This window comes from Orcinus orca, chromosome 2 (assembly GCF_937001465.1).
Source record: "Orcinus orca chromosome 2, mOrcOrc1.1, whole genome shotgun sequence".
Lineage (NCBI taxonomy): Eukaryota > Metazoa > Chordata > Mammalia > Artiodactyla > Delphinidae > Orcinus > Orcinus orca.
Window position 1 is genome coordinate 164,806,222 of NC_064560.1, and position 26,617 is coordinate 164,832,838.

At 58.2% G+C, this 26,617-nt stretch overlaps 2 protein-coding genes across 18 annotated transcripts in view; one reads left to right on the top strand and one right to left on the bottom strand.

The window, feature by feature from the left end:
* The window catches only part of PLEKHG3 (pleckstrin homology and RhoGEF domain containing G3), a 42,703-nt gene extending 21,024 nt beyond the window's left edge, over positions 1-21,679 (top strand). For 4 of the 16 annotated variants that reach the window (XM_033424691.2, XM_049706368.1, XM_049706367.1 and 1 more), the window contains exons 2-19: positions 5,794-6,174; positions 7,330-7,427; positions 8,609-8,678; positions 8,952-8,998; positions 9,107-9,257; positions 9,349-9,480; positions 9,704-9,886; positions 10,026-10,190; positions 10,451-10,537; positions 10,759-10,792; positions 11,138-11,230; positions 13,722-13,811; positions 14,264-14,302; positions 14,743-14,762; positions 15,216-15,530; positions 16,213-16,326; positions 18,472-19,864; positions 20,280-21,679. In XM_033424691.2, coding sequence (XP_033280582.2) covers positions 5,833-6,174; positions 7,330-7,427; positions 8,609-8,678; positions 8,952-8,998; positions 9,107-9,257; positions 9,349-9,480; positions 9,704-9,886; positions 10,026-10,190; positions 10,451-10,537; positions 10,759-10,792; positions 11,138-11,230; positions 13,722-13,811; positions 14,264-14,302; positions 14,743-14,762; positions 15,216-15,530; positions 16,213-16,326; positions 18,472-19,864; positions 20,280-21,049 — 4,143 coding nt within the window. In that variant the 5' untranslated portion in view covers positions 5,794-5,832 and the 3' untranslated portion in view covers positions 21,050-21,679. Of the gene's footprint in view, positions 1-769; positions 1,232-5,793; positions 6,175-7,329; positions 7,428-7,457; positions 8,118-8,608; positions 8,679-8,951; positions 8,999-9,106; positions 9,258-9,348; positions 9,481-9,703; positions 9,887-10,025; positions 10,191-10,450; positions 10,538-10,758; positions 10,793-11,137; positions 11,231-13,721; positions 13,812-14,263; positions 14,303-14,742; positions 14,763-15,215; positions 15,531-16,212; positions 16,327-18,471; positions 19,865-20,279 lie in introns of those variants that run through there. The other 12 variants (XM_033424768.2, XM_033424893.2, XM_033424627.2 and 9 more) reach the window with 12 other exon arrangements.
* Positions 21,680-23,217: 1,538 nt separating this feature from the next.
* SPTB (spectrin beta, erythrocytic) overlaps positions 23,218-26,617 on the bottom strand; it is a 125,338-nt gene continuing 121,938 nt past the window's right edge. For both annotated transcript variants that reach the window (XM_049706363.1, XM_004262126.3), the window contains exon 36: positions 23,218-26,556. In XM_049706363.1, coding sequence (XP_049562320.1) covers positions 26,389-26,556 — 168 coding nt within the window. In that variant the 3' untranslated portion in view covers positions 23,218-26,388. The remainder of the gene's footprint in view (positions 26,557-26,617) is intronic.

Consider the following 26,617-nt stretch of genomic DNA (forward strand, 5'->3'; position numbering starts at 1 on the left):
GCCTTTCCTTCCACCACACTTGGTGGCCCCTGCTATTCCTGGGTGGTAGCAAAAGGAATTCACGAGGGAAAATGAACTTGAGCCAGCTGGCCTGGGTTTGGGTGGCCCAGAAACCCTGGTCACACTTTGCACAGCCTCTGTGGCAGCCACGTTGCTCACATTGAACACAGTCAGTCCTTAGGGAGCCTTCCCTTGCCCTCCCTTAGGGTGCGTAGGGCCCGGGCCCCTGAGTCTCTGGGGAGGGACAGGAGGGTCAGAAGGAGAGGGGCAAAGGCCAGACCCTCTCAGGGACCCTCCCCATCCCCAGGAAAGCCTCGATGGTGTGGTGAGGGGTGTCCTCAGCTGGTATGACCTCAGCCAGCTCTACTCACCATCTGCTGGCCGGGGGAGCCGTAGGAACAGACCCTAGAGAGCCCAGCTTCTGTGGGGACAGCGCTGGGCAGCAGTGTGTCTGGAGTGGTGCTGAGGTGTGTGTGTGTGTGTGTGTGTGTGTGTGTGTGTGTGTGTGTGTGTGTGTGTGTGTGTGTGTGTGTGTGTGTCTGTGTGTGTGTGTCTGTGTGTGTGTGTCTGTGTGTGTGTGTGTGTGTGTAGAGCACAGCGGGGCTCAGGATCTCAGGGTGAGATCTCTGTGGAAGTTCACATTGCTCCTGCCTTGTTTGTCTGGAAAAGCTGTAGCTTTTCTCTGTTGCTTCCTTCTGGTACCCTCTCTGAGCAGATCCTGACAGTGCAGTTGAGGGGTTAGGGGGAAAGTCAGAGGCCTGTGGCTGCCCCTGTTTGGAGAGCCTTTGGAATATCTAGCAGGTGTCGGTAGTTGGGAGATGAAAGAAGGTCAGGAAGGAGGGCCGCGCAGCATGCAGCCCCCCGAGCAGGGAAGGACTTGGCCCGCTTGCCGGTACCTGGTGATTCCCTGGACTTTGGAGCAGCTGCCTTTGGGGGAGACCCCTCTCTCAGTCCCCGCCCACCTCCAGAGCAGGTGTGGCGCTCCGCCTCTTGGGTGTGGGGCAAAGCGGGGTAGGTGAAAGGATGACGTCAGCCGCCTCCGCACCTGGACCCAGCCTCTCCGAACCAAAATGTTTTCTGGGGCGTCTCCAGGGCGCCGGCCTGCACAGCCTCCTCCCGGTCTCCTGCCTTCTCAGCCCAGTAGCCCCCGAAGGAGGGCCGGAAGGGAGTGTTGCTGAGCCCTGGGGACTCCCTAGGACCAGAGAAGCAGAGGTTCTCCGGAAGGTTCCAGGTGAGTTCCCCTCTGGGACCGTTCTTTCTGAAGCTGGGGGTGGGCTCAGGGAGCAGGGTCCTACAGCCTTAGTGACAAGAGGCTTGAAGACGGAACATGGGGGCTATGGTGGGGTTTGGATCGTCATTTTTTTCTGTTGGAGGCAGGAGGCTAGGTCAGATTGGGGGCACGGTGCTGAGGCCTCGCGGGGCGGAGGAGGATGTGGGACTTGGCCCCGGTCAGCTGTGCTGGGAATCCAAGGGGCCTGCTGCAGCCTGCTTGCGTTCCTGCCCGGGGATGTTCAGGGAAGGTCCCCGTTGGTGGAGCCAATAACCTGGAGAGGTGTGGGTGGAGGAAGGGTGTGGATTAAACTTAGAAAAAGTTATTAAAGAAAAAAAAAAGGAAACTGATCTCCCTCTCCTGTGCCCCAACCCTTAAAGGTGCGTGTTTGAGCAGCTTATTGGGAAGGTCTTATCAGAAAGCAGCTTATCAGAAAGGTCCTACAGGACCCTATCAAAGAGAGCTTCCCAGGTGTGGGAGATACAGAGTTTTCTAGAAGACTGACTCACTGACTGATGATTGACTGGATTGATTTGTGTTGAAAGATGGAAGAGGTCACTGCGGAGCGATACTTAGGGAACTGGAGACTAGTGTGACGGAACGGGGTGGGCGTGGACATCTGACTGCTGTCTGTTAACTTTCTCTCGGCGCGCACTGCCCCAGCGGACAGTGTCTTCCAAGATGAGTTTGAAGACCTGAGTTCTAATCTTGTCTTTGGGGTGAATCTTACCATATGGGGTGATGCTCCGTGGAGAGGAAGGAAAGATTGCCTCCGCCCAGGAACACGTGGGCCGGTGCTTCCGCCGTCTCTGGGAGCCTGAACTACACACACAGTAATGGTTGGATTGGGCTTTTAGGACCAGAGTGCACTCACATTAGGTGTGATGTCCCTTTTCCCTCTCTGTCTAATGGTGTCTGCTAACAGTCCCACTTGGACTCTGCCGTGTCTGCTCTCACTGCCCCATTTGCTGTTCATCCCTGCCTTTCTGGGTCTCTGTGTTCTTTTCCAGCGAGAGCGAGAGCGATAGAGAGCGAGAGAGAGGGGCGGGGGGAGAGAGAGAGCGCCTCATGATCCTAGGTCTCCTGGTCACTGTAGGGCTTCTCTTGTCATCCGAGCAGTTACAGTCCGATCCCTATGCCCTCGTGCTTCTTCCCCTCTCCATGACCTGTAGTCCTTTGACCTGGAATCTGTATTTTTCTACATTGTTCCAAGGAAAGGGTAAATGGGCAAATGTCACATAGTAGGAGGTCTAGAAATAGCCTTAAGGAATCTTAAGGCTATTTAAGGCTCTCTCTCTCTCTCTCTCTTTTTTTTAACCTCCATTGGCCTTTGTGGGATAAGTGAAATGTCACGTTAAAAGCCCTGACTTTTATGTCTTAATATGTCCCCCGTGGCTTATGCTGAGGCAAAGCCATGGCATCCAGGACTGTGACTAATCGTTTGCTGCGGTTCTAGCTGCTGTGAAATCCATCAGGGAGGCAGCCAGCAGCGGGCAGGGGCAGGAGAGCATGCACACTGAAGCCTGAGTGCCTGAGTCCAAATCCAGGCTCTACCGCATGCTACTTCTGTGGCCTCAGTTTCTGCATCTGTAAAATGGGGATAATAATAGTACTGACCTCATAGAAATGTTATGAGATAAAAAGGTCTTGTTATGTCTACAGCACTTGGAACATTTTTAGCTGTTAGTCATTATGCTTTCTTTTAACCCCAGGAGGATTTGGGCATGGGCACTACTTTGAAAACATGATCTTGGTTTGCAGGCAGATGTCTGTGTGCAACCAGAGAAAATTTCTCCGAATAGAAAAGATGTTTTAGTTCCTGGGCTTTTGAAGTGTGCTTATGTTGCACCCTATGGCAATGGGGCCCCTAAAGAGTGACCCTCAGAAGGTACCCTTTAGAGATAAATCTCCCTGAGAGTGTGTGTGTGTGTGTGGGGTGTGTGGCTGTGACTAATCCTTCACTTTAAGGCCGTGACCTGACCAGCTGTGAAATCCATTAGGGACTTGGGCCTTTTCCGTTTAGCATCCCCATAGGGGCTGACTGATCCCAGGTTTGATCTGGGAAAGGTTTTAGGTCGTAAGTCCCTACCCCATTGTTCTAGTTGGGATTGACAGGCCTGGGGGGCTGAGGGGGAGAAGGGGTGGAGGGGCTGCGGTGTGCCTGACAGTGCACGTGCCTTGAAGGACACCAGAGTCCCACAGGGCTGGGGTTAAGGGCTGGGGCGGAGTTTGGGTCTTTGTCTCTCTTTGTGCTGAAATGACACGCCACAGGTGGGTAGAAATGACTAGCTGGTTAATCTTAAAGGCTCTTTTGAGGAGGTAGGAAAAAGCAGTGGTGCTGCATTTCCCAAGGGGCTCTCCTCTGAGATGCTCAGTTTCACCAAGATGATCCTGTTAATTAATCCTTTCATTGCACCTAGAGGGAGGGAGAACTCTGGACTGGCCCCAGTGCTGCCACTGTGTCCTCATCTGCAAAATGAGAGGCTCACATAGAGTACCTCGGAGGTGACCCCGTCCCCCAGCTGAGACATGCAGTGAAATTGCTGTGCTTGAGAGGGTTCTTGCTGGGCTAGCGTGCATGGCAAACAGGTCTCAGTGCTCCTGATTTTAGCTCGGTAGTGGTACATTATCCACTTGCCAGATCACCTTTTAAGGCCCCTGCCCTTAGGTCACTTACAGCCTAGGGCAGGGGGTCTCACACAGAGAGTGCTACAATAGGGGTAGCCCTGGGGTGCTGTAAGAGTACATAGAAGGGGCCCCCAGGTTTGGTTTCTGGGGATGTATGGGGGGTGGCTTCTGAGACCCAAGGGTTGGTATAAGTGACACAGGTTGGGGGGCCGTATGGCGTGGGGTGGATGCGGAGGGAGTAATGGCCAGGCAGAGAGAACATTTGCCAAAGCCAGAGCCCAAGGGCGCTGGCACAGGTAGGGACACTGGTTCCAGGTTGGGGCACAGGCACAGAAAACCAGGGGGCAAATTCAAGGCTGCCAGAGTGATGGTACCTTCTAGACCCTTCTCATAGCTCTAGCCTGTGATCTAGTAGCTTCTGATCCTTAGAACTAGAGGTGGAAGTCTTTGGGGCAGTAGAGGTGAGAGGGACGCTCTAGAACATTTTTCCTATGGAAACAGCAATCAAGTGAACATTCTGGAAAGTGGTCTTGGTGAGCTCTGGCGCTCTGGGATGGGGCTGGAGCGTCCTTGACCTTCCCAAAGCCCACAGCCACCACCCCACCTTCACAGACTTGCTGCTCCAGGCTGGCCTGCCTGTGAGCCACACCATCTGCTTAGGGAATAAAGTCCACCTGAGGCTATGTTTGCCTCACCTGGGAACAGTTTCCTGCTTGCTGTGCTGCCCTGATCTAGATCTAGCTGTGCTGAAGGGAACTTAGGGAGACTCACCGGTGGCTCAGCCCTGGGGAATTTCCTGTGCCCCTGGAGCCAGGGTGAGTCAGGGACCTGTACAGGGGGCTGGAGCTGGGGGCAGGGGGGGTAATGTGGGTTCAGCCTTTGTATCATCTCCTCTGCCTTCTCCGTGGGTATCCAGAAGGTTTCAGGTTCATGGTGAAGCCCCTGGTGGCCCCAGAGATTCTGCCATCCTGGGGAGCATCTTACCCTCTGGCACGTCGATTGTTAAGAGCCGGATCCTTGACAGGTGGACACTTGGGAAGTGCTTTTTTTTTTTTTTCCCTCGGTATGCGGGCCTCTCACTGTTGTGGCCTCTCCCGTTGCGGAGCACAGGCTCCGGATGCGCAGGCTCAGCTGCCATGGCTTATGGGCCCAGCCGCTCTGCAGCATGTGGGATCTTCCCGGACCGGGGCACGAACCCGTGTCCCTTGCATCGGCAAGCGGACTCTCAACCACTGCGCCACCAGGGAAGCCCCGGGAAGTGCTTTTTGACACTGTTTTGATGGTTTATGGAGCCGTTGCTCTGTGCTGGGCATCAGGCTCAGAGCTGTACATCCAGCAGGTCACTGCATCTTCCGGGGCACGGCCGAAGCTGAGGCTCTGGGAAGCTCGGTACTTTGCTGGAGCAGAGGCACTGGGCTTCGGATTCCATCACAAGGCACCCCGGACCGTTGCTCTGGCAGAGATACCCTCTCTGCTTTTCTGGGGCCTCAGCTTTCTGAGCCCTTTATTGTTACTGGATGGGGTCCACCGTGGGAAAGACGGAGGTGGAGCGGTTGCAGTCAGGCAGGAATGTCACTTGGGCATCCTTGCAGATGCTCATACAGTCTGAAGGCAGGGGCCTCCTTGAGATTCTGAGCTGTTGCTTTTATAATTGTGGTAAAATACACATAACATAAAATTCTCATTTTTAAGTGTTCAGAGGTCTTAAGTACATTGCCATTGTTGTGCATCCTTCGCCTCCAGCCATCCGTAGAACTTTATCTTGCAAAACTGAAACTCTGTATCCATTGAACACTAACTCCCCATTCCCTCCTCCCCCAGCCCCTGGCAGCCACCCTTTTACTTTCTGTTTCTGCAAGGATTCCAGAGGTTTGCCCTTTGTCTGTCCCGCCCAGAACCTCTCTGGAGCGCCCCCACCAGGCAGCAATGCAAGGATGCCCGTCTCTGCCTCGCTCCACCAAGATGGCAGCCAGGAGCGGCCCGTGAGCCTGACCTCCACCACCTCCTCGTCAGGCTCCTCCCGTGACAGCCGCGGGGCCATGGAGGAGCCCAGCGGCTCCGAGGCTTCGGCCAAGAACGGGGCCGGCTCCCCGCGCGGCCGGCGTCTCCCCAGCAACAATTCCAGCAGCTGGCTGAGCATGAGGGGCCCCCTGTCCCCTTTCAACAGCCGGGCGTCGGTAGCGCCTGCGCACAAGCTCAGCTACGTGGGTCGAGTAGTGCGGGAAATCGTGGAAACGGAGCGCACGTACGTGCAGGACCTGCGCAGCATCGTAGAGGTGAGGCTCACCCCTCGCCCCCCGCGGGGCTTCGGAGCTAAGGTTGGGAGGGGACCACCCTCTCCTCTGGGGCTGGGGCTGGCCTCTGGCTTCGGGTGGCCCAGCTCTCGCGCATAAACCTACTTCCACCCAGGGAAGGAAAGTTGTCCCTGACATGTTTGTCTCCAGGAGGTGCTTCCCATGGAGTAGTGGGGAGGCCTCACGGCTCTGGCCCCGGGAAGCCACTGGCTGCTCACGCTGCCTTATGACTTGGGGTCCGATCAGCAGCTTGGGCCAGCAGAACTTCCCGCAGATGCTCGGGGCGTAGGCACCCCTGATAGGGAGCGGGGACAACTGTGCTTAGCGGAGACTGAACCGCAGTGAAGAAACTGGCTCTGGACCCCACCTGGCCCGCGCCCAGATTCCTGCCCTGTTGTTTCCTGCTTACGGGGTCTTGGGCACCTGCGTAAACCACCCCCACAGCGCCCAGCCTCAGGTCCCTCATCCATAAATTGAAGATGCAGGGCCATGTACGTGTGCTTCACACTGGGAGGCGCACTGGGCGAGGTGACCGTGGGAGGGAGCTCTCTGCCCTGCGGAGGGAGGTGTATTCATTTCCTAGGCCTGCCTAGCAGACAACCACAAACTGTGGCTTAAGGCGCATTAGTTTATCCTGTCCTGGTTTATGAGGCCAGAAGTCAAAAATCAAGATGCTGGCAGGGTTGGTTCCTTCCGGAAGCTCTGGGGGGGGGGTGCGTTCCAGGGCTCTCCTAGCTCCCGGAGGTTGCTGGTAACCCTTGGTGTTCCTTGGCCTGCAGGTGTATCACCCCCGTTTCCACCTCTGTCTTCACATGGCCTTCTCTGTGCCCTCTTATAAGGACACCAGTCACTGAATTTAGGGCCCACTTTAAATCCAGTATGGTATCATCTCAAGGTCCTTAATCATTACATCTGCAAAGACCCTATTTCCAAATAAGGTCACATTCTGAGGTTCCAAGTGGATATTAATTTTGAGGGGGAATTATCCAACCCAGTACAGTAGATGATGTCTGTGAAATGGTGTCGTAGCTGTAACATGCAGTACAGAAATGAGGTGTGGCTGGGGGAGAAGAGGGAAGACGGGAAGGGACAGGATTGTGCCTGGGGGGCTGGGCCCTGACGCCTCACTCCACGCAGGACTACCTCTTGAAGATCATTGACACGCCTGGGCTGCTGAACCCGGAGCAAGTCAGTGCCCTTTTTGGGAACATAGAAAGCATCTACGCACTGAACAGGTATGGAGCGGGCCTGACATGCACCATGTTCTGCCTGTGAGGCCCATCTCAGGGCCTAGGGAGGAGCCCCGGATGTCCCTGGTCTCGTGGGCTGTGACACGTGGGCCAGGGTCTGATCTCTGAGGGTGGGGAAGGGTGGTCCATCCCTGTACAGTGGTATAGTTAGCTCCCTGCAGGAGAGGGGGCCTGTGGGACCGTCTGCCCTGGGGCTGATGTGCTCATTTGAGGCCGTGTTCATGTTGGGTCCAGCCTGGGCCAGCGCCCCTCAGGGGACTGCTGAACCCTTGCATGTGATGTGCTCTCCCCTGTCCCTCCGTGGCCCCTTTGTCCCTCTCATCTTGGTCCCCCAGTGCAGATCTCTTCGTTTCTCCTCCACCTTCCCACTGATGCCGTGGGAAGTCGGGGCTCCCTGGAGGTGATCTGACCCATTAGGGGAACACACAAGCCAGGCAAAGCGTGATGAGGGAGTCCGAGCGAGGCCTGGCGAGGGGCTGCTTCAGGGCAAAGGGGCTCCACGAAGATCACACATGAGTGGCTCCCGGCGCCCCCAGACTCCCCAGAGAGAGGGCACTGGTCCGGAGGAGCAGAACTTGTGGGGACAGTATTGATAGGATAGGAGGAACCTTACCCCAGGCGCCTTAAGATGGGCAGAGGGACTTCGTGCTGGTCAAGCTGGGAGGGCAGACGGAGGTGAGACTTAGGCGGGGGGTGGGGGGGGTTGGGCAAAGAGGAGCACAGGAGGGGAAGGCAGGGGGAGCACTGGGGTTTCCTCTAGAGCCCCCATTTAAGAACAAGCAGTGCTGGGAGACTCACCCTGTCTCTCCCCTTTCCTTCATCCTTCTGAACTGGGGGCCTTGGTTTCTTTGCGAGTTCCCCCTCTCTCCTTCCCCCTTTAATGTCTGCTTTTGTGTGTTTGACCCCTGCCTGCAGAGGAGCTGTGTCCCCTCCCGAGGTGGGTACTGGTGTCCCTTCTCCCTCTCCTGCTTGTGGAACGCATGGCTCTTTTTTGTCCCCCACCTTTGCAGTGGTGCTGGATACTTTCTGTGTTGGCTGCCCCGGGCAGGGCTCGCTGACACCAGGGCTGGCGTGTGTGTGGGCACCAGGAGGGTGGGGAGGGGGTGTAGTGGTGACTGGAGGCTGCGAGCGGTCCGGTGTCTGATGACCATTCTCCCCTTACCCAGCCAGCTACTCAGAGACCTGGACAGCTGCAATAGTGACCCGGTGGCTGTGGCTAGCTGCTTTGTGGAAAGGGTAAGAAGGGCGGGGTCCTTGCCTCCATCCTGCCTTGCTGGGGGCCTCTCTCCAGGGGAAGGGCTGAGTGCCCGGCCTCAGATAGGAAGGGCCTTTGGGGTGGAGCCAGGGACTGCTGGGTGGACGGCATGTCCGAGACAGATGGGCACAGAGATGGCCCTGCAGATGCTCGGGGAGAGTGTGCTCTGGGGGCCAGGGGCATGTGTTTGATACACCCAGGTTTATAGTCAAACGGGAGTCTCCCTGAAATTACTAATTTTGGTCTTTCTTTAGAGCCAAGAGTTTGATATCTACACCCAGTATTGCAACAACTACCCCAAGTGAGTAGTGAGGGTGGAGAGGGGAAGCAGAGCCATTTGGCGAGTCCAGAGCACCCCACCTCGCCACGCAGGCCTTCCCCTGGTGACGGCCCCTTCCTCCACTCCCAGCTCAGTGGCCGCCCTCACCGAGTGCATGCAGGACAAGCAGCAGGCCAAATTTTTTCGGGACCGGCAGGAGCTGCTGCAGCACTCGCTGCCCTTGGGCTCCTACCTCCTAAAGCCAGTCCAGCGCATCCTCAAGTACCACCTGCTACTCCAGGTAACCCCAGGGTCCTCCCGAGTCCACAGGGGCCTGAGGGAGGGGCAGGGCCCTTGAATCTGGGCTGCCTAAGCCCCTGTCTCCCACACAGGAAATCGCCAAACATTTTGATGAAGAAGAGGACGGCTTTGAGGTGGTAGAGGATGCCATTGACACCATGACTTGCGTGGCCTGGTACATCAACGACATGAAGAGGAGACATGAGCACGCAGTCCGGCTCCAGGTGCTCTGGGGCCGGTAGCTGGAGGGACAGGCAGGGGTGGGGCGGGGTTTGGAAGAGGGAATGCGAGCTGAGGGGTGGTGTCGGTGAGGATGGGCTACTCTGGGGGGAGCCCTTGGTGCAGCACGTCTCTGCAGAACCCAGGCGGTGGCTCCTGGGGCCCTGTGTGGTTCCCAGCAGGGTCTCGAGCACCCTGACCCTGGGGGTCGGGGATTCGCTGCTGCAGGAGATTCAGTCTCTGCTCATCAACTGGAAGGGGCCAGACCTGACCACCTATGGGGAGCTCGTCCTGGAGGGCACATTCCGCGTGCACCGTGTGCGCAACGAGAAGACCTTTTTCCTCTTTGACAAAGCACTGCTCATCACCAAGAAGCGGGGAGATCACTTTGTCTACAAGGGTCACATCCCGGTAACGAGGCCACCGCCATCTCCTCTGCCCCCTTCCCACCGTCCCAACGGCCGGGCTCCACTCCGTGTCGCCTTCACTGGGCCCCGGGTTGGTGTGGACGCAGCTCCACCCTTCAAGATTACTCTCCCTGCCCCCCCAGATGGTCTTGAGGGGCTGGGGCCCCAGGTCAGCTCCCCGCCTCGTGCTTGACTGCCCTCTCCCTCTGCCCCAGTGCTCCTCCCTGATGCTGATCGAGAGCACCAGAGAATCCCCGTGCTTCACCGTCACACACTACAAGCACAGCAAGCAGCAGTACAACATCCAGGTGAGGGGCGGGCTGGGGCGCGGGCTGGGGACAGAACCCGCCCCCTCGCGCGGCGGCACGAGCCTCAGAGTCTCCCTCTGCAAGGGAGAGGTCGTTGTGGGCACCTCTCAGGCTTGTGCTGAGGAGTCAAGGTAACCTCACAGAGCCCCCAGCACAGGCCCTCTTTGGCCTCTGCCCTCCTTGGCAGAAGCCCAGTGCACGCTGGATGGCTTCAGGCCTGTCATGATAACCCCCGCACCCTCTCCCTCGGGTCCTCCCAGGCCAAAACTGTGGAGGAGAAACGGAGCTGGACTCACCACATCAAGAGGCTCATCTTGGAGAACCACCACACCACCATCCCCCAGAAGGTGAGCTCCCAGGGCTTCTGATGGGGTACAGGGAGAGGGTCCCTCAGAACCAGCTCCGGGGTCCACGGGGGCCTCGCCTTCTGGACGTTGGCCCCACTGGACAGTGGGGATCAGTTCAGCGGATGCCACGGCCCTTGGTGCAGCAAGAGTGAGTCTTTGGGCCAAGGGAGAAAACGGCACGTACCGAGGTAGCAACGCGGTGGGTTTCCTTTCCCTTCCAGGCCAAAGAAGCCATCCTGGAAATGGATTCCTATTGTAAGTGTACCCTTTCTGCCTGCCTTGTCCCTAACGGTGCACATCTCTAGGTCAGACCTGAGGAAGCTTTGCCTGATACTTACATTCCAGAGAGCAGGGAGGGTGGGGAGGCTCCTTCTGTCAGGACTGGGGGTCTACTGCAAGACTAGGGCTCAGTGCTGCTGGTGGCTGGGACTCTGCCTCGTGCTCCTGGATGGAAGAGGACGGAAGATGGAAGAGGGGGGAGCTCTGGAGTCTTGTGGCCCCTGGAGCTCGGCTGGGCAGCAGAGTTGTGGTCAGGAATGGGCAGAGTCCACGCCAAGGGTGATAGTATCCCAAAGGCCTGGTTGTCTCTCTTGGGTGCAGATCCCAATCGGTACCGCCACAGCCCAGAGCGCCTGAAGAAGGCCTCCCAGGATGAGGCGTCCACCCATGTGCATCAGGGGCGCCGGCAGTCTGGTAAGGCAGGGGCTGTGCGGGCAGAGAGGCTTCTTTCCAGGACCCTTGACCATGTGGGGAACCTTCTGCAGCAGCATTTGGGGCTGGCTCTCACCCTCCGGAAATCCTGGGAAAGGGCAGGAAGGAGGGTAAATGGGGTGTGTCTGTAGCATCCTGCCTTCCACCAGGCCCCTCTGGGCCCTTCCTGCCTACCCAGGGCTGGACAGCCCTCCTTTTCCAAGGCCCCCCTTCTTAGCTCCTCTGCGATCAAAACCTTAGATAGTGGGCGGCAGCCAGAGTAACGCTCAGACGTCATGGATGGTCCCCAGCCCAGTTCTGGAACAGAGCAGAGGCAGGACGTGGGGAAAGTGAGTTAGATTTCAAGTGCCACCAAATCCAGACAGGAAGTATTTACCTTGGGTCTCAGGGAAAAGTTCTGCTTTCCTGGGTTTTCTTTCATGACAGCTTTTGCTGCTGGGTACTTGGAGGTATCGGAGTGACTCGTCTGTTGAAACGAGAAAACCTTGCTTTTATTCTCGGCTCTCGTAGTGGTGCATGTGTGTGTTTTCTGCCTCGGTTTTTACCCTCGCCTTCCGTCGAGGCCCAGGGATGGATCTGGCTTCGGCCAGGCACTTGTCAAACTTACACATGAGGTGGGAGTTGGGGTGAGGACCATCTCAGAGACCCCTGGAGAGAAAGATTCAGGAGTGATGGGAGATGTGTCCTGACTGGGATCCCCACGGTGAGTTGGGTTTGATTGGCATGGCTCACGGGTCCTCTGAGCAGCTGTGTGGATTGCTGTACGGGCTTTGGTCTTCTGGAGAGTGGAGCTGAGCGGTCTTTGGAAAGCTTTTGTGTTTTTGTTTTGTGTGGTATTGTTGCTGATGGATCTCGAACCCTAGGCAAACTTGCCATGGTTGCAAAAGTTCTACGGTGCTGTGTGTTAAAAGCCCCAAATTGGCTTGCGGGATCTTAGTTCCCCGACCAGGGATCAAACCCAGGCCCTTGGCAGTGAAAGCACGGAGTCCTAACCCCTGGACTGCCAGGGAATTCCCCCCTTTCCTTTCTTCTCCTATAATTCTTCTGTCCAACATTCCCCCTTAACTTGCCATAGCTTTGAACTGGAAGCTTCTGACATGTGGAGGTAGTCAGTAAGGGACTGTGGTGATGGTGGTAATAGTAACATTACCTGTCATAACGTCAGCTTCCAAACTGCAGCAGGCAAGGCACTCAGGAAATGATCCGCTTCAGAGCTCAGGTTTCCACAAGGCTGAGATTTTAGCCTGTAAACGCTAAGAGTTGGGTTTTGTTTTCATGTTTTAGTTTTAATCGTTATGAAACAGACATCTTTCTAAAACATGCTCCATACGCTTGAGCTTTATAAAATAGAGGAGGCCCACACAGTTGAACTTTTCCCTTTCTGGAGTCGGTGTAGCAGCATCTTTGTGGCCCCCATTCTCTGGGGCCTTGGGGGGAGGCGGGGCTGTGGGTTGCCATAGAGACAGCTGGCATTGAGGTGTTGTGTCCATCTTTACACTGAAGAGTTCTCCTTATCAGTCTTGGCATGCTTTTCTTTAGTAGCCCTTCCTTCTTCCCTCTTCTGTTAGAAATTAATCGATTTAATGTGCGAGAAGCACGTGTAAAAGCAGGCCAGTGAGTGGATGAGAGGGGGGATACAGGCCAGTGGAAGTGCTTTAGGGCCTGCTCTCAGCCATCTACTCTGACTGCCTCTGGGCCTTTTCTGCTTCCTACTTCCAGAGAGCTGGGATGGACAGATAAGTACACTATATGGATAAGTAAGGTGGTGGTGTCATCATTTGTCACTTATTAAATATTCTTTTATTTATTTATTTATTTATTTATTGGCTGCGTTGGGTCTTTGTTGCTGCACGCGGGGCTTTCTCTAGTTGTGGCGAGCGGGGGCTACTCTTCGTTGTGGTGCGCAGGCTTTTCATGGCTTCTCGTTGCAGAGCACGGGCTCTAGGCACGTGGGCTCAGTAGCTGTGGCGCACGGGCTTAGTTCCTCCGTGGCATGTGAGATCTTCCCGGACCAGGGCTCGAACCCGTGTCCCCTACATTGGCAGGCGGATTCTTAACCACTGTGCCACCAGGGAAGTCCGCTTATTAAATATTCTTGATTACAAGTTTTAAAATGAAAGAGAAGAGCATTTTGTATTTCTCACTCTAAAAACAATTGGATATCTACTTACCTCGATGCAGATAGAGTGTAGGTATGTGTGTTCCCATGCACATTTAGAAAAAAGGTTCTTCAGTTTGCTCTCCTGTCCAGGAACAGCTGAGAGACCTCAGTAGACTTTCCTTGTGGCTCCAAGTTTATAGTGGGCCTCCCACTGAATGCCAGTTCGTCAAGGGCAATATGGGCTAAGGGCAAGGTTCTGTAGACAGGTTCCTTGAGACATGCCTCCCTATCTCAGGTCTGTCCCCAGAAAAGGCGGGTTGCGAGGTGCTGACACCATCAGCCTAATGGATGTGTTTTGTATTCTGTCCTCAGAGCCTGGTCAGCTCCTGTACAACCGGGCAACACTCCCCAGCAGGCAGCGAGGCTTCACGGTGCCAGGCCTTAAGGGCCATAGAAAGTCGGGTGCGACCTCTGCTTTCCAGCTGGGGTGCTGTGAAGGGGCTTGGCGTTGGGTGTAGCTAAGGTGCTGATGTGCTCCGTGCAGGGAAGGAAGGTGGGGCTTGCGGTGGAGCCAGGGCCCTCAAGAGAGGCTCGTCATTCTGAAGGGGGCAGCAGGGGGCTGTGGCCCCGGAGCTGAGGGCCCCGGGCTGTGTGCTAACGCAAGGATGGGGGCGGGGCTGCTTCTTGGCTGTGGGTCACAGCAGAGTCCCCAGGCGGGTGGGGGCAGTGGCCCGGGCCCTGTCTCCCTGTGGGCTGGTCGCGAGGGCAGCCTCCTTCAGGCCCTCGGGCTGTGGGGGGCCCCGCTGGAGTGGACTTTGAGCTGATGATGGGTGTGTGGCGCTGTGAGCGTGGGACCAGGGCCAGGCCGGTTTGCTTCAGGCCTGCTCTGACTGCCCGTTCGCTTTCCTCACCAGAGCCATCCAGACATCTGCTCAGGCAACACAGCGAGAAAGGTGAGTGAGTGAGGGGTGGACAGGCACCACCCCCTTTAAGGTGCGCTCTAGGGCAGGGGTGAGAGGGTGAAGCTGGCGACCAGCAGGGTGTGGGCGTCGCGGACAGTTCAGAGGGGATTCTGCCTCGTTTTGCCCTGGAAGTGGGCCTCACCCCTTGCTGTCCGGGCTCCCCCTGCACACCTTGCACCTTGTCTCTCTGCCCTTGGGTGACAGCAGGAGCGAGTGACCGTGCCATTCTGCACCCCCGGCTCCCGGTCTGTCAGTCATTCCTTTGAAAGCCCGGGAGACCTGGTGAAGGTTCTGGGAGCAGAGCCCCTGACGCGCTCTCGCTCGGGGGCTCTGGGCCTCAGGCCTCTGTGAGGGGGCTCTTTCTCCGGGTTACTGATCTCCGCTCCCCCTCCCCCTCGCCGCTGTGCCGGGACCTGGTGGTGGCAGAGCAGCCAGAGCAGCAGGAATGAAGGTAAGACCAGGGGCACACGGGACAGCCTTGGGGGACAGCCCAGGTCAGCCCCCATCATCTTCCTTCACTCAACAAACACCTGTCGAGCACCTACTGTGCGCCAGGCTCTGTCATGAGGGTCACGGAGATGAATAAGCCGTGGCCCTTGCCCAGGGGACCCTTCTGTACCCTTTTCCTGGAGTGGCACCCTGGTGGTGGCCGGCCCGGCCGGGATCCTCTCATTTTGCCCTCTCCCTGGGGCAGGCAGGCCTCTCTGGATCCTGAGTTCCTGAGCAGACCCCAGTCCCAGCTTCCCACCTCGAGAACCCCCTGCTTCACGTGGGAGCCTAGTGGAGACCGGGGTGGGGGGGTCTAGATGTGGCTTTCTCTGTGAAGCCTCCCCAGCCCCAGCTGCTGCAGGAGGAGGGGGGCTGCCCCGAGGCCTGTCACGAGGGGGCCTTGTGCTCTGAACAGCATGCGGGCAGTGTTGGCATGCTCCTGGACTTTGAACAGCCCCCCTGTGCTCGGGGCCTGCAGTCGGAGGCTGAAGGGGCTGCCCGGGAGGAGGAGGAGGAAGAACAGGCCTTTCAGGTCTCCCTGGAGGACCTGGCAGGGCATGAAGGCCGCGAGCAGGGGGCTGGGCCAGAGCCCCCAGGCGAGGAGGAGGAGGAGGAGGAGGAGAGCCTGGCAGTGGCGGAGCAGGTAGCCGACTTTGCCAGCTCCCTGCTGGCCGCCCTCCACTGCTGGCACTATCGGGCCAACGCTTTACTTTTCTCCCGGGGCGCTATGGTGAGGTGTCTCTTCGATCTCCCCTTCCTCCTTGCATGCCCCCTGGCACGCGCATGCCCGTCCAAGAGTCCCCTCCCCTGCCCTTCTCATCCCTCCGTCCTTGTTCCTTCCTTCCTGCCATCAGCACTTCTTAACACCTTGCTCACTGTCACGCCCTGGTGAGCCCCTGGCATTCGTTGTTCCAGCACTGGGTGCTAACCAGCATGCTACTCAATGGGCATGACTAATGGGGCGCGGTGGGGGGAGGGGAGAGGCCAGCACACAGGGAGCCGCATGCCTGGCAGGGATTTCTTTTTTTTTTTGGCGGTACGCAGGCCTCTCACTGCTGTGGCCTCTCCCGTTGCGGAGCACAGGCTCCGGACGCGCAGGCTCGGCGGCCATGGCTCACAGGCCCAGCCGCTCTGTGGCATGTGGGATCTTCCCGGACCGGGGCACGAACCCGTGTCCCCTGCATCGGCAGGCGGACTCCCAACCACTGCGCCACCAGGGAAGCCCCTGGCAGGGATTTCTGAGTCCCCAGACCTGGCAGTTCAGGCTGACTCTGGAATGGCTCAGGTCCAACACTGGATCTCAACGCAGCCCAGCCCCTTTGGGGCTCAGGAGATGCTGCCAGGGTTGGGATGCAGGAGGGACCAGCTCCCCGTTGTCCTGGGAGCTGACGACGACCCTCTGCTTGCTGCAGGGGACGGGGCGCAGGGAGCCCGAAGACCCCAAGAGCTGCCGAAGGCCCAGCAGCCGATCTCCAACCACCGCTGAGAAGTGCCTGAGCTTTGAGTCTGTGTCTTCCCTGCCGGAGGTGAGGGGCCAGCGGGCGGAAGCGGGATAGTGCAGAGGCGCCTGAGCCCAGATCTCCAGCTCTGCAGGTGGGGCTTTCAGGCATGGGCTGTCCCGTTGGGCCCACGGGGACAGGGAATCCCACTCCCTAGGACTCTCGGGCCCTCAGGAAGCCTGTCTGGCCTGTGGGCATGCGGCTTGGTGACCGACAGCCTCTTACTCTGAATTAGAAAAGGTGCCTCTTCCTTTGGGCAGATGCAGTCTCTGGCCAAGGGGCACAGTTATTGGAAGTGACCAGATTATAGGTCCCCTTGGCCAGGCCTCCTTGCATAGAGCATAAGGCTCTGCCCTGCTAGTGTGCCAGACACTTAAATCATGCCTGTCCCACCTGGCAAAGGAGTAAGGTGTCGCTATCTACTGGGCACCTCCTACGTGCCTGATGTTTTGTTTCTTCCTTCTGTTTCCTGAGCCAGCTCTGCCAGGGAGAACAAGACTCAGGTTAGGTTGACGTGCCTGGCATTGCGCAGCTTCTAAGGGACAGAGCTCAGATTAGACTTGGGTCTGTGACCCAGAAGCCTGCACTTTTTTCCCGCCACCCCACGCTATCTGGGGGTTATGTGGAATGGAGTCCTTTGCTCTCGCAGAGTTCCAAGGAAAAGTTCATGAGGCTTAGACCCCGGGGTGGGCCTCACAGCCAGGACATTGAGAAGCCTGGGTGACATTGGAAAAGAGTTCAGAATGGTGCTGTCCGGTGACAATAGAATGTGAGCCTCGTGTAATTTTATTTATTTATAAATTTTTTATTTATTTAAAAAATTTATTTATTTATTTTGGCTGCGTTGGGTCTTCGTTGCTGCGTGCGGGCTTTCTCTAGTTGTGACGAGCAGGGGCTACTCTTCGTTGCGGTGCGTGGGCCTCTCATAGCGGTGGCTTCTCTTGTTGCGGAGCACGGGCTCTAGGTACGCGGGCTTCAGGAGTTGTGGCTCCCGGGCTCTAGGTGCGCGGGCTTCAGAGGTTGTGGCTCCTGGGCTCTAGAGCGCAGGCTCAGTAGTTGTGGCCCACGGGCTTAGTTGCCCCGCAGCATGTGGGATCTTCCTGGACCAGGGCTGGAACCCATGTTCCCTGCATTGGCAGGCAGATTCCTAACCACTGCGCCACCAGGGAAGTCCCCTCATGGGTAATTTTAAATATTCTAATAGTCACATTAAAGAATTATTTAACCCAGTTTTTCCAAACTACTATCATGTCAACATGTAGTGTGTTAAAAAGCTGTTAATGAGGTATGCTGCGCTTTTTTGGTATGAGGGTTTTGCAGCGTGGACCGGCTACATTTCAGATGCTCAGGAGTCAGGTGTGGCTGGCAGCCATTGTGTTGGACATTACAGGCCTGGCTCCTGGGTCCCACTGTGCAGGTTCTAGACTAGAACGATTGGAATCGGGTCTGATTCCTCGGGCTATAGAGTGTTATCCTGTGTTCTCCCTAAAGATTCCTCTGGAAAGCTGCCTGTACTGGCTGGTTTTATGATTCAGATGACCTTCAAGGTGATCAAGAGAGAGCTGCCAACTTTGCTTCCTTCCTTGCCATCCGCTGTGCACATGCAGAGTCCTGCACGGGTGCGGAGGCTGGCTGGCAGGAGCCACATCCCCGTCTTTACCCTCTGACAGGATTCCAGCACGTGGTCCTACTGCCCTCTGGATCCTGATCCACACGGGAGACCCTGGCCCCTCAGGGAAGTTGTTTAGGCCCGGGTTTCAACCCGGAACAACCCCCATGTGGGGAGCTACTGGGGCTTCAGGGAGCCGCCTCCCCTCAGGCAGGGGAGTCCTGGTGCCGTGGCTCTGGCCCCACGCTGCACGTTCCCACCGTGTCCGTGTGCTTTCCAGGCAGGCTGCCACTGAGAGGTGCCACCGCGTCACCCCATCTGCGTTCCTAGAATTTTTCTTGGGTTTGAGAATGTGGGCCCAGCACCCCAGCTGCAGGGTGACTAAGGGACATCCTCTCCCTAAGGACCTGCTGCCCACTCCTGAGTCATGCTCATTCTGATTGCCTGCAGTCCTAAACCGCAGCCCCTCTCACTAGGCTTTGAGTAGGCTGTGCTGTCCCCACATCCCCCCGGCTCACATGAGGGAGGTTTTTGGCTCATATGAGCTCTTTGTGCTCTCCCAGGTTGAGCCAGACCCTGAGTCTGGGACAGAGCAGGAGGTGTCTGCTGCCATGGAAGGTCCCAGGACCGAGGAGATGCCCTCAGACACAGAGGCTCCAGAAGTCCTAGAAATGCAGCTTGACACCCACCAGCTGCTGCTGGGACTGGACCCCCCGGGTGACGTGGTGGACTTCATGGTGGCCGACAGCACCGAGGACCCTAAGGTCCTGAGCAGTGAGGACGAGGAGGAGGAGGTGGGGGCCGCCCACGAGCCCGAGAGCCTCCTGCCTCCCTCTGTGCTGGACCAGGCCAGCGTCATCGCCGAGCGGTTCGTCAGCAGCTTCTCTCGGCGGAGCAGCCTGGCGCTGGAGGACGGCAAGGCCAGTGGCTTCGGGACCCCGAGGCTGACCAGCCGGAGCAGCAGTGTGGTCAGCCTAGAGGACAGTGAGAAGGGCCTGGCCCGGCGAGGGAGCACCACAGACCCCCTGGGCTCTCAGCTCCCTCCAGAAGCGGACATCAGTATGGGGGTGGCCGCAGAGAGTGACCCTTCTGTCAACGGGACAGAGACCCAGAGCCCAGGCTGCCCAGCGGAGCCAGACAGGCCTTCCTGCACGAAGGAATCGAAGCTTTCTTCCCGAGACCGGCTGTTGTTGGACAAAATCAAGAGCTACTATGAAAGTGCAGAGCACCACGACGCAGGCTTCAGTGTCCGGCGCCGGGAGAGCCTCTCCTTCATCCCCAAAGGATTGGTGAGAAACTCAGTCTCCAGAATCAACAGCCTTCCCAGGCCAGACCCGGAGCCAGTGGCTCTGCCGGGGCATAAGAGACAGGTGGGTTCGCGGGCAGCCTCGTGGGCCCTCTTTGACTACCCAGGACCAGGCCAGGCTCGGGCTGGGGACCCAGCTCCCATCACAGATGCTGAGTTCCGCCCGTCTTCGGAAATTGTGAAGATCTGGGAGGAAATGGAGTCTCCTGAGGGCAGCCCTGGGAAGGGACCAGGCCAAGGCCAGGCCAATAGCTTTGACCTGCATGAGCCCCTCTTCATCCTGGAGGAGCGTGAGCTGGGGGCCATCACTGAGGAGTCGGCTGCTGCCTCGCCGGACCGTGCCTCCCCCACTGAGCCCCCCAGCCCGGCCCACCTGGCCCGGGAGCTGAAGGAGCTGGTGAAGGAGCTGAGCAGCGGCACCCAGGGGGAGCTGGTGACCCCGCTACACCCCCGCATCCTGCAGCTCTCCCACGTGATGGACAGCCACGTGAGCGAGCGAGTCAAGAGCAAGGTCTACCAGCTGGCTCGCCAGTACAGCCTCCGGATCAAGAGCAAGTCGGTGACGGCCAGGCCACCGCAGCCGTGGGAGAAGGTGGCTGCCACCACCCCCCACCTGCAGCCGGAGGCTGGAGCACCATCTGCTGGCAGAGGTATGAAGGGGGTGGGGCGAGGGCCCTGCCTGCAAGCCTGGGATGGAAGCACCTTTTAGGAGCCAGCTGGATTCTGGGAAAGTGACCCCCTAAAGGACCTCTACCAAAAAGAGGGCTGGGGCGAGTCCTGGAGCGGGTCTAACGCTCAAGGCCAAGCTCCTCCTGTGGAGCAGAGGGCCTGTGGCCCTGGGCCTCTGTTTTCCAGGAGAGCAGAAGCTCTCGTCTGTTCCTTTGACCCCTGACCCCACCCCACCCCCTTTTCTTCATTCTTCCCATTTCCCTTTGGTAAGGGCGCCGTGGATGGTCAGTGAGGTTTCTCTCCCATCACACGCAAACCCCCAGCAACCAGCCTCGCCTGGAAGGGGAGTTGAGGTCAGTCCAGAGCCCTCATGTCCTCTTGCTCCCTCCTGCACAGGAGTTCAGGCGGCTCGCTGTCTCCTCACAGGTAAGAGGAAACCAGTGCTGTCTCTCTTCAACCACGAGCAGCCCACGGCCCAGGAACACAGCCCGCCCAAGTCCAGCTCTGCCAGGGAGGTATCGCCACGGCGTTTCTCCTTCAGTTCCTCGGCCACCAGCCCGAGGACCACCTCGCCTGGGGCCTGGCACATCCCCCGAAGCCCCCTCAGCCCCTTGGACACCGAGACTTTCAATTGGCCCGACGTCCGAGAGCTCTGCTCCAAATATGCCTCCCAGGATGAGGCGCTCCAGGCCAAGGGCAGCCGGCCGCGCAACCTGCCCGTCAACCGGAGCCACTCGCTGCCGGAGAACATGATGCAGCCGCAGCCGCCCCTGTCGGGGAAGGTGGGCCGCTGCTGCAGCCTGAACGCCAGGAGGGCTCCGGCAGGCCCAGGGGTCGCCCAGCCTCAGCCTCTGGCGGGGTCATCCCCAAGCGCGCCGGACGGAGGGGAGGCCCTGTACGTCACCGCAGACCTCACACTGGAGGACAGCCGGCGGATGGTCATCATGGAGAAGGGGCCCCTGTCCGGCCCCAACGCGGGACTGGAGGCAGCCAGTGGGCAGGGACCGAGCTCACCAGCAGCCCAGGCGGGGCAGGGCCCGGAGTTCCAGGAGTGTGCAGAGTATCGGCCTAAAGAAGAGGGTCCCAGGGACCTGGCGGACCCAAGCCAGCAGGGCAGAGTGAGGAGCCTGCGGGAGAAATTCCAGGCCTTGAACTCCACAGGTTGACACTGAGTCCTGGGGGAGGGAGCAGCTGTGCCGAGGGACGGGGAAGAACGGTGGCATCCTCGCTCACAGCCTGGGCTCACCGTGCTCACCCGGGGCCCTCAGAAAGGCTGCCCCTGGGAGAGCGCCCTAGGGCACCGGGCAAGGGCCTGTCGCCTGCCGTGGGCGCGCCAGTGACTCACGAGCCCCTTTGCCCTCCGAGGCCAGTGTGGCCGCTTCCCTTGTATATAGTTCTTCTCTAGTAAGAGGCCAGATAGTTAAGCTCATCTCTTCCCAGGGAGAGCGAGCCCTGCTCAGGCCTCCAGTGTTGCCTGGCTGCTGCCAGACTGAGGGCCCCCCCGGGGGACACACAGGAGTGTGGCCTGGGGAGGCTTTGTTCTTTAACTGTGCCTTTTCTTAGGATCCGGGCAGGAACGAGGCCCATAATTTATTGCTTTCTACCCTGTGGTATGTTGGTGTGCTCGCGCGCGTGTGTGTGAGTGTGTGTTCTGTTGTTGATTTCCCTCCTGGGAAGAATGTCGTGGACTCTGTTCAGGTACTTCTGTGGGTTGTCTCGCTGGCCCCGTGGTTGTCACTAATGTACACACATTTTGTTATTTGCCATTGGTGTAATAACCACTGCTGACCAACCAACCTGTTGAGTGGTCTCCTTACTGGTGTCTGGCCGGGCTGGGGAGAGGCGATCGTGCCCAGGCCTGTCTCAGGGGAAGCGGGACGTGGGCGTGTTGCTTCCACAGGTGCTCACCAAGCACAAGGCCCCAGGTGCTGGCGGGAGAGGCTGGGGCAGCGGGATGTGTGGGAGGGGACTTGTTCTGCTGCTTCTGTTCCCACGGGCTTCTGTCTACCCACAGCCTGGCATCCTGTCTGGGGTAAGGTCAGGGGGCACCGTGCCAGCCTTTAGCTCTTTTCCTCAGGTGCCAAAGTTGGACTGAAAGGGGTGGGGTGGGGGTGGAACATTTTTCTAACAGGCAGGTATTTCCACATCTGGTGCCTTTTATTCTTCTCTCCCTTGCTAGTTCCCAGGAGACATCCTAGGGGGCAAGGATTCTCAATTTGGAGCCTAGAAATATCTAAGTGGCTGGCAGTATTGGGTGAGGGGTATAGATGCATTTTTTCTGGAATGGAGCCTCATTCTTCATCTTACTCTCAAAAGTGTCTTTGATTCAAAAGGCATAGGTATGCCCCCTACTTCTGACTGGGTTTTCTGCCTTTTTTTCCCTTGGTGGACCAGCCTTGTTTCTCCCTGTTTCTTCTGGCTGGGGCCTGGGAGGAGTGGGGCCGCAGAGCCAGGTGGTAGAGCTGTCTTGCAGGTCTTCTGACCTAGGAGGACGGACTCAGCCTGAAGATGGGTCTGCTGAGTCTGATGAGCTCAAGGGAATATCAGAGGCAAGTGGAGACCTTTCCTGAGCAGAAGCAGAGCAGGGCTGGCCCATGTCCTGCCAGCTGGTCACAGTGGTCTGTGGGTACTTGCACAGTCGCTGAGAGAGCTGCTTCTACTAGACAAGTCTCTGATTGTGGTGAGTAGCCACACACCAGAGTGAGAGTCAGGAGATCCAGCCCTGCGTTTAACTAGCCGGGTCACCTCAACTCATGCTCTTTCCTCCTCTGTAAATTAAACAAGATGGATGAGTTGGTGCTTCTCAAACCCTCTGACTCACACTCTTCAGGAGGTGAGGCCTGGGGAGTAGTCGTCAGCACCTTCCCCAGGTGATCCTTACACAGCCCTCTAGGTTATACCTGGGAACCCTGGACTAGCTCAGTGGTTCTTACTGGCTGCCCACTGGAATCATCAGGGGAGGGAACTTTTTGAAAAATGCTGATGTCTAGGTTTCACCCACCCAGACCAATTGAAACTGCGCCTCCAGAGATGAACCCCAGGTGTGTGGATTCTGATTTTCAGACCTCTGTCCTGAGCTCCATGGGGAAAGGCCTGCAGCAGGCCCTCAAGATGGTTGAATGCATGAATAAGCGAGCTTTTCTCAGGGTCTCAAGTGAAGCACAGAACCTAGGTGCCAGCAGAGTTGTTCCCATAAGACTCCAAGGACGGGCCAGGGTCTGGCTGTGCCTCTTGTCTCCACGGCGGTCCTGTGTTCACAGATTCTGCCTTGCTCAATCCACCAGCCCCCTTTGGTCCAGTTCAAAGGGAAATAGGTGAGTCAAATAAGAAACGGAAATACGGAGCATTATTGATTTATTAGAAAAACTAGTAAATGGGTTTTCTCTGTTGGTGGAAGCACATTTGAGCAGGTGGAGGACAAGGCCCAGCCGGCCCCAGGGCCAGCCCCAGATTGCGTGGTCTGTGCCCAGCAGGGTGGCAGTCCTCTGCAGCCACCTCCTCCCCTGCATCCTCCCTGAGCTTACTTGTCCAAGGGACCGAGCCATGGGGTCCTCTGGATCTCTGCCCCCTCCTACTGAAGGGAGGAGGGCGATCCAGGGCCAGCCTTGGGGACTCTCTTTGCTCTCCAATAGGCAGGAAGAAGGAGTGGGGTGGCGGGGAAGCCGAGCCCTCCCCCCCCGCCCCAGACCTCCTGTTACGGGTGCTAGTGGAGGGTAGGAAGCTCAAGGACCCTCCTTACCTCCCTCAGCCACAGTCAGTCGAGGCCAGGGGACAAAGGGGAAGGAGAGAGGGAAGGAGGACCACCTGACCATGCCCAGAAGGAGCTTCCTCTATAACTGCCCTGGGGAGGAATCCTGGTTTGCTGGTGTAGACTGGAGCTGTTTGGGGATGCTGTTAAAGAAAAGAACTACAGGGCTTCCCTGGTGGCGCAGTGGTTGAGAGTCCGCCTGCCAATGCAGGGGACACGGGTTCGTGCCCCGGTCTGGGAAGATCCCACCCACATGCCACAGAGTGGCTGGGCCTGTGAACCATGGCCGCTGAGCCTGCGCGTCTGGAGCCTGTGCTCTGCAACGGGAGAGGCCACAACGGTGAGAGGCCCGCGTACCGCAAAAAAAAAAAAAGAACTACAAAATAGAAAATATAAGGAGGGAAAAAAGAAACCTTGCCAGGGCACCAGGAGCTTAGCCCCCCATGTGGCACAGAGTCCCAGAGCTGGGCCCCTGCAGTCTCAGTCCGGTGAGTTGCATGTCTCGGGGCCTGTGTGATGTGGGGGGGAGGGATGCGTGGGGAGCTGGCAGTACATGGTGGGTCACGTGCAGCCGGCTGCTGCCCTTGCCCAGTCTGGGGGCCCAGGGGTGGTGAAATCCTAGCTTTTCCTCGAGGCCCTTTCATTCTTGGGACTGTGGAGTTGCTTGCTGAAATTCTTCACTTCAGGTGCTGCTTTGGCACACGTGGAGGGGAGAGGGTGGCCCCTCGTCTCTTGGCGCCCTGAAGACTGGCCCATGGGAACAGTTGAGGGAGACTCTTGCTGCTATCTGCCCTGGAGCAGGACATGCCCTCAGATGCACCAGAGACATTTATTGCCAGGTGAGTGTCATCACCTCACTGCCTCCTGCCCTCGTTTCCCTAGGTATAGAAGGAGGCTGGTGGGTGGTATAGATTAGGTCCCCTGTGGATGCACAGAGGGCCATAGGGTTAGGTGCATAGAGGCCCAATGAAGACCCTGGCTCCAGAGGTGGGACCACCTGTCAGGCTACAGCAGAGAACGTCCCTCCTGTGGTTCTCGTCTGCTGAAATCGCCTTCCCTTGACATGGTGGTATTGATCTCGGGCACTAAGGGCTCCTGGGAAGGCCTCGTGACTCCGGATGCCTATGCCTGTGATTTCTGCCTGAAATTCACCCGCTTCCGGGGGATCATCTCAGTGTGTCTAAGGCTCCTTCCCATGGGGAAGGTGATGGAAACAGCAACTGCTGGCCCCAGGGACCTTTCTGGTCTACCCAGGGGAAATGCCTGCTGCCTGCAACTCAACCCCTCTTTTGGACCTAACCCCAGTTAAGATGCTGGGCTGGAGCTGTATTGCTTTCAGAGTGGCGGAGAAAAATCCTTGTGTAACTAGTGGTCTCTTCCGTCTGGAAGTCTGACCTCAGCAGCACAGGGAAAGCTCTCCCTGGGGATAGAGGTTGCAGGGCCCCTTTTGTCTGTGCTTGGGATTGTGGGGTAGATACCCATGTGGCCCCCTGGCTCAAGGCCAGGACCTTCCAGAGGAGCTAAGCAAGGGTGCCCGCCACACCTTAATGGCTCTGGCCCCAGCATTTGTCTAGCCATCTGGGGTTGTTACGTGGGTCGTAATAAATACCCAGGTGTGGCCACATTTGCCACCCCGGGGTGACGGGTCATGAAATTTGCTGTCGGTCCAGCCAGCACGCTCAGGTGGTGCCAGCTGCAGACGGAACACATGGGGTATTTGGCTTTGGGATATCTACTCCAGGCATTGCGGTGTCCATCCTGTACCTGGGGCCCTGTGCTGTCTCCCGTAAGGGCCCTGGGTCCGAGTGGGATGTTGCTGGGAGTGCAGGAGGACCCCAGGGTGGAGAGGCAGCGCCTTAGGCAGTGTGGAGACCTATCTACCTCCTTCTGGGCTGAGCCCTAAACGGCAACTGTAGTTTTAAAAGAGGGCTGGCTTGAGAGCTTCCTGGTCCTCCCTGCCACCATCGGGGGTGGCAGCAAGGGGTGCCGGAGGCCGTGGGAACCCCTTTGCACTTAGGACCCATCGATCTTGCAGGGTGCCCCCCACTTTCGGTGGGAGGAGGAGCGAGGAGGGGATGCGGTGGCCCCTGAGGTGAGAGTCCCCGTTCTGAGGAAGCCCAGCGGGGAGGAGGCCGTCGTGTCCCGTCAGTCCCCAGTAGCCCCTGGCCCAGAGCTACCTGAAGCCTGCTTCCTCATGCCCCTCAGGGGCAGGTCGGGCATTTCCGGGGTCCTCTTCCCTTTCCCTTTCCCTGGCTGCGACTTAGCAGGAGGTGACCCCAAGCCAGACTTGCTTTGGGAGTGGGCAGCATCTGAGGAACCCCATCCGCCTTCTTCTCCAGCTTATGTTTGAGGGCGGGGACGGGCTGGCGCCCCTCAGCCCGGGAGGGGGGCGGGGAGAGGAGGGCGTGGGCCTCGAAAACCGTCTCCTGACCCCAGCCCCGGAGGCCCCGAGGGCCGGAGGAGCTGGGAGCTCCGTCCCTGGAGCCCGCGCTCGCCGTGTGCGGGGCGCCGGGGCTGCGGGCAGAGGGCGCGGAGGCAGGCGTGGGCCGGGCCGGGCCGGGCGGTGGCGCGAAGGCAGCTATTGCAGTGCGGCGGGGCCCGGGGCCTGGGGCCCGGCCGGCGACTCGGGGCAGGCAGGCGGCAGGCAGCGGCGGCCAGGCCGTGGGCAGCAGGAAGACCCGGCCGAGGAGGGAAGCGCTCGTCCCCGCTCGTCGCTAGTCCCGACGCACTGGCTTCACCCGCGGGGTGCCCGAGAGGCTACTTCTTTTTGGGGAAGAAGCTGAATCTCTTCTCCTTGTCTTTCTTGCCGAGGCTGGCGTCGGGGCCGGTGATGGAGGCTAGGGGCAGGCTCTGTGCCTTGACACGGATGCTCTGGGACTCGTTGATGGCGGTGCTCACGCCCTGCAGCCAGGACAGCATCTCCTCCTACAGGGCAGGAGGGTCACGGCCCCGCAAAGGATGGGGTGCCTCTAGGACAACCCCTCCT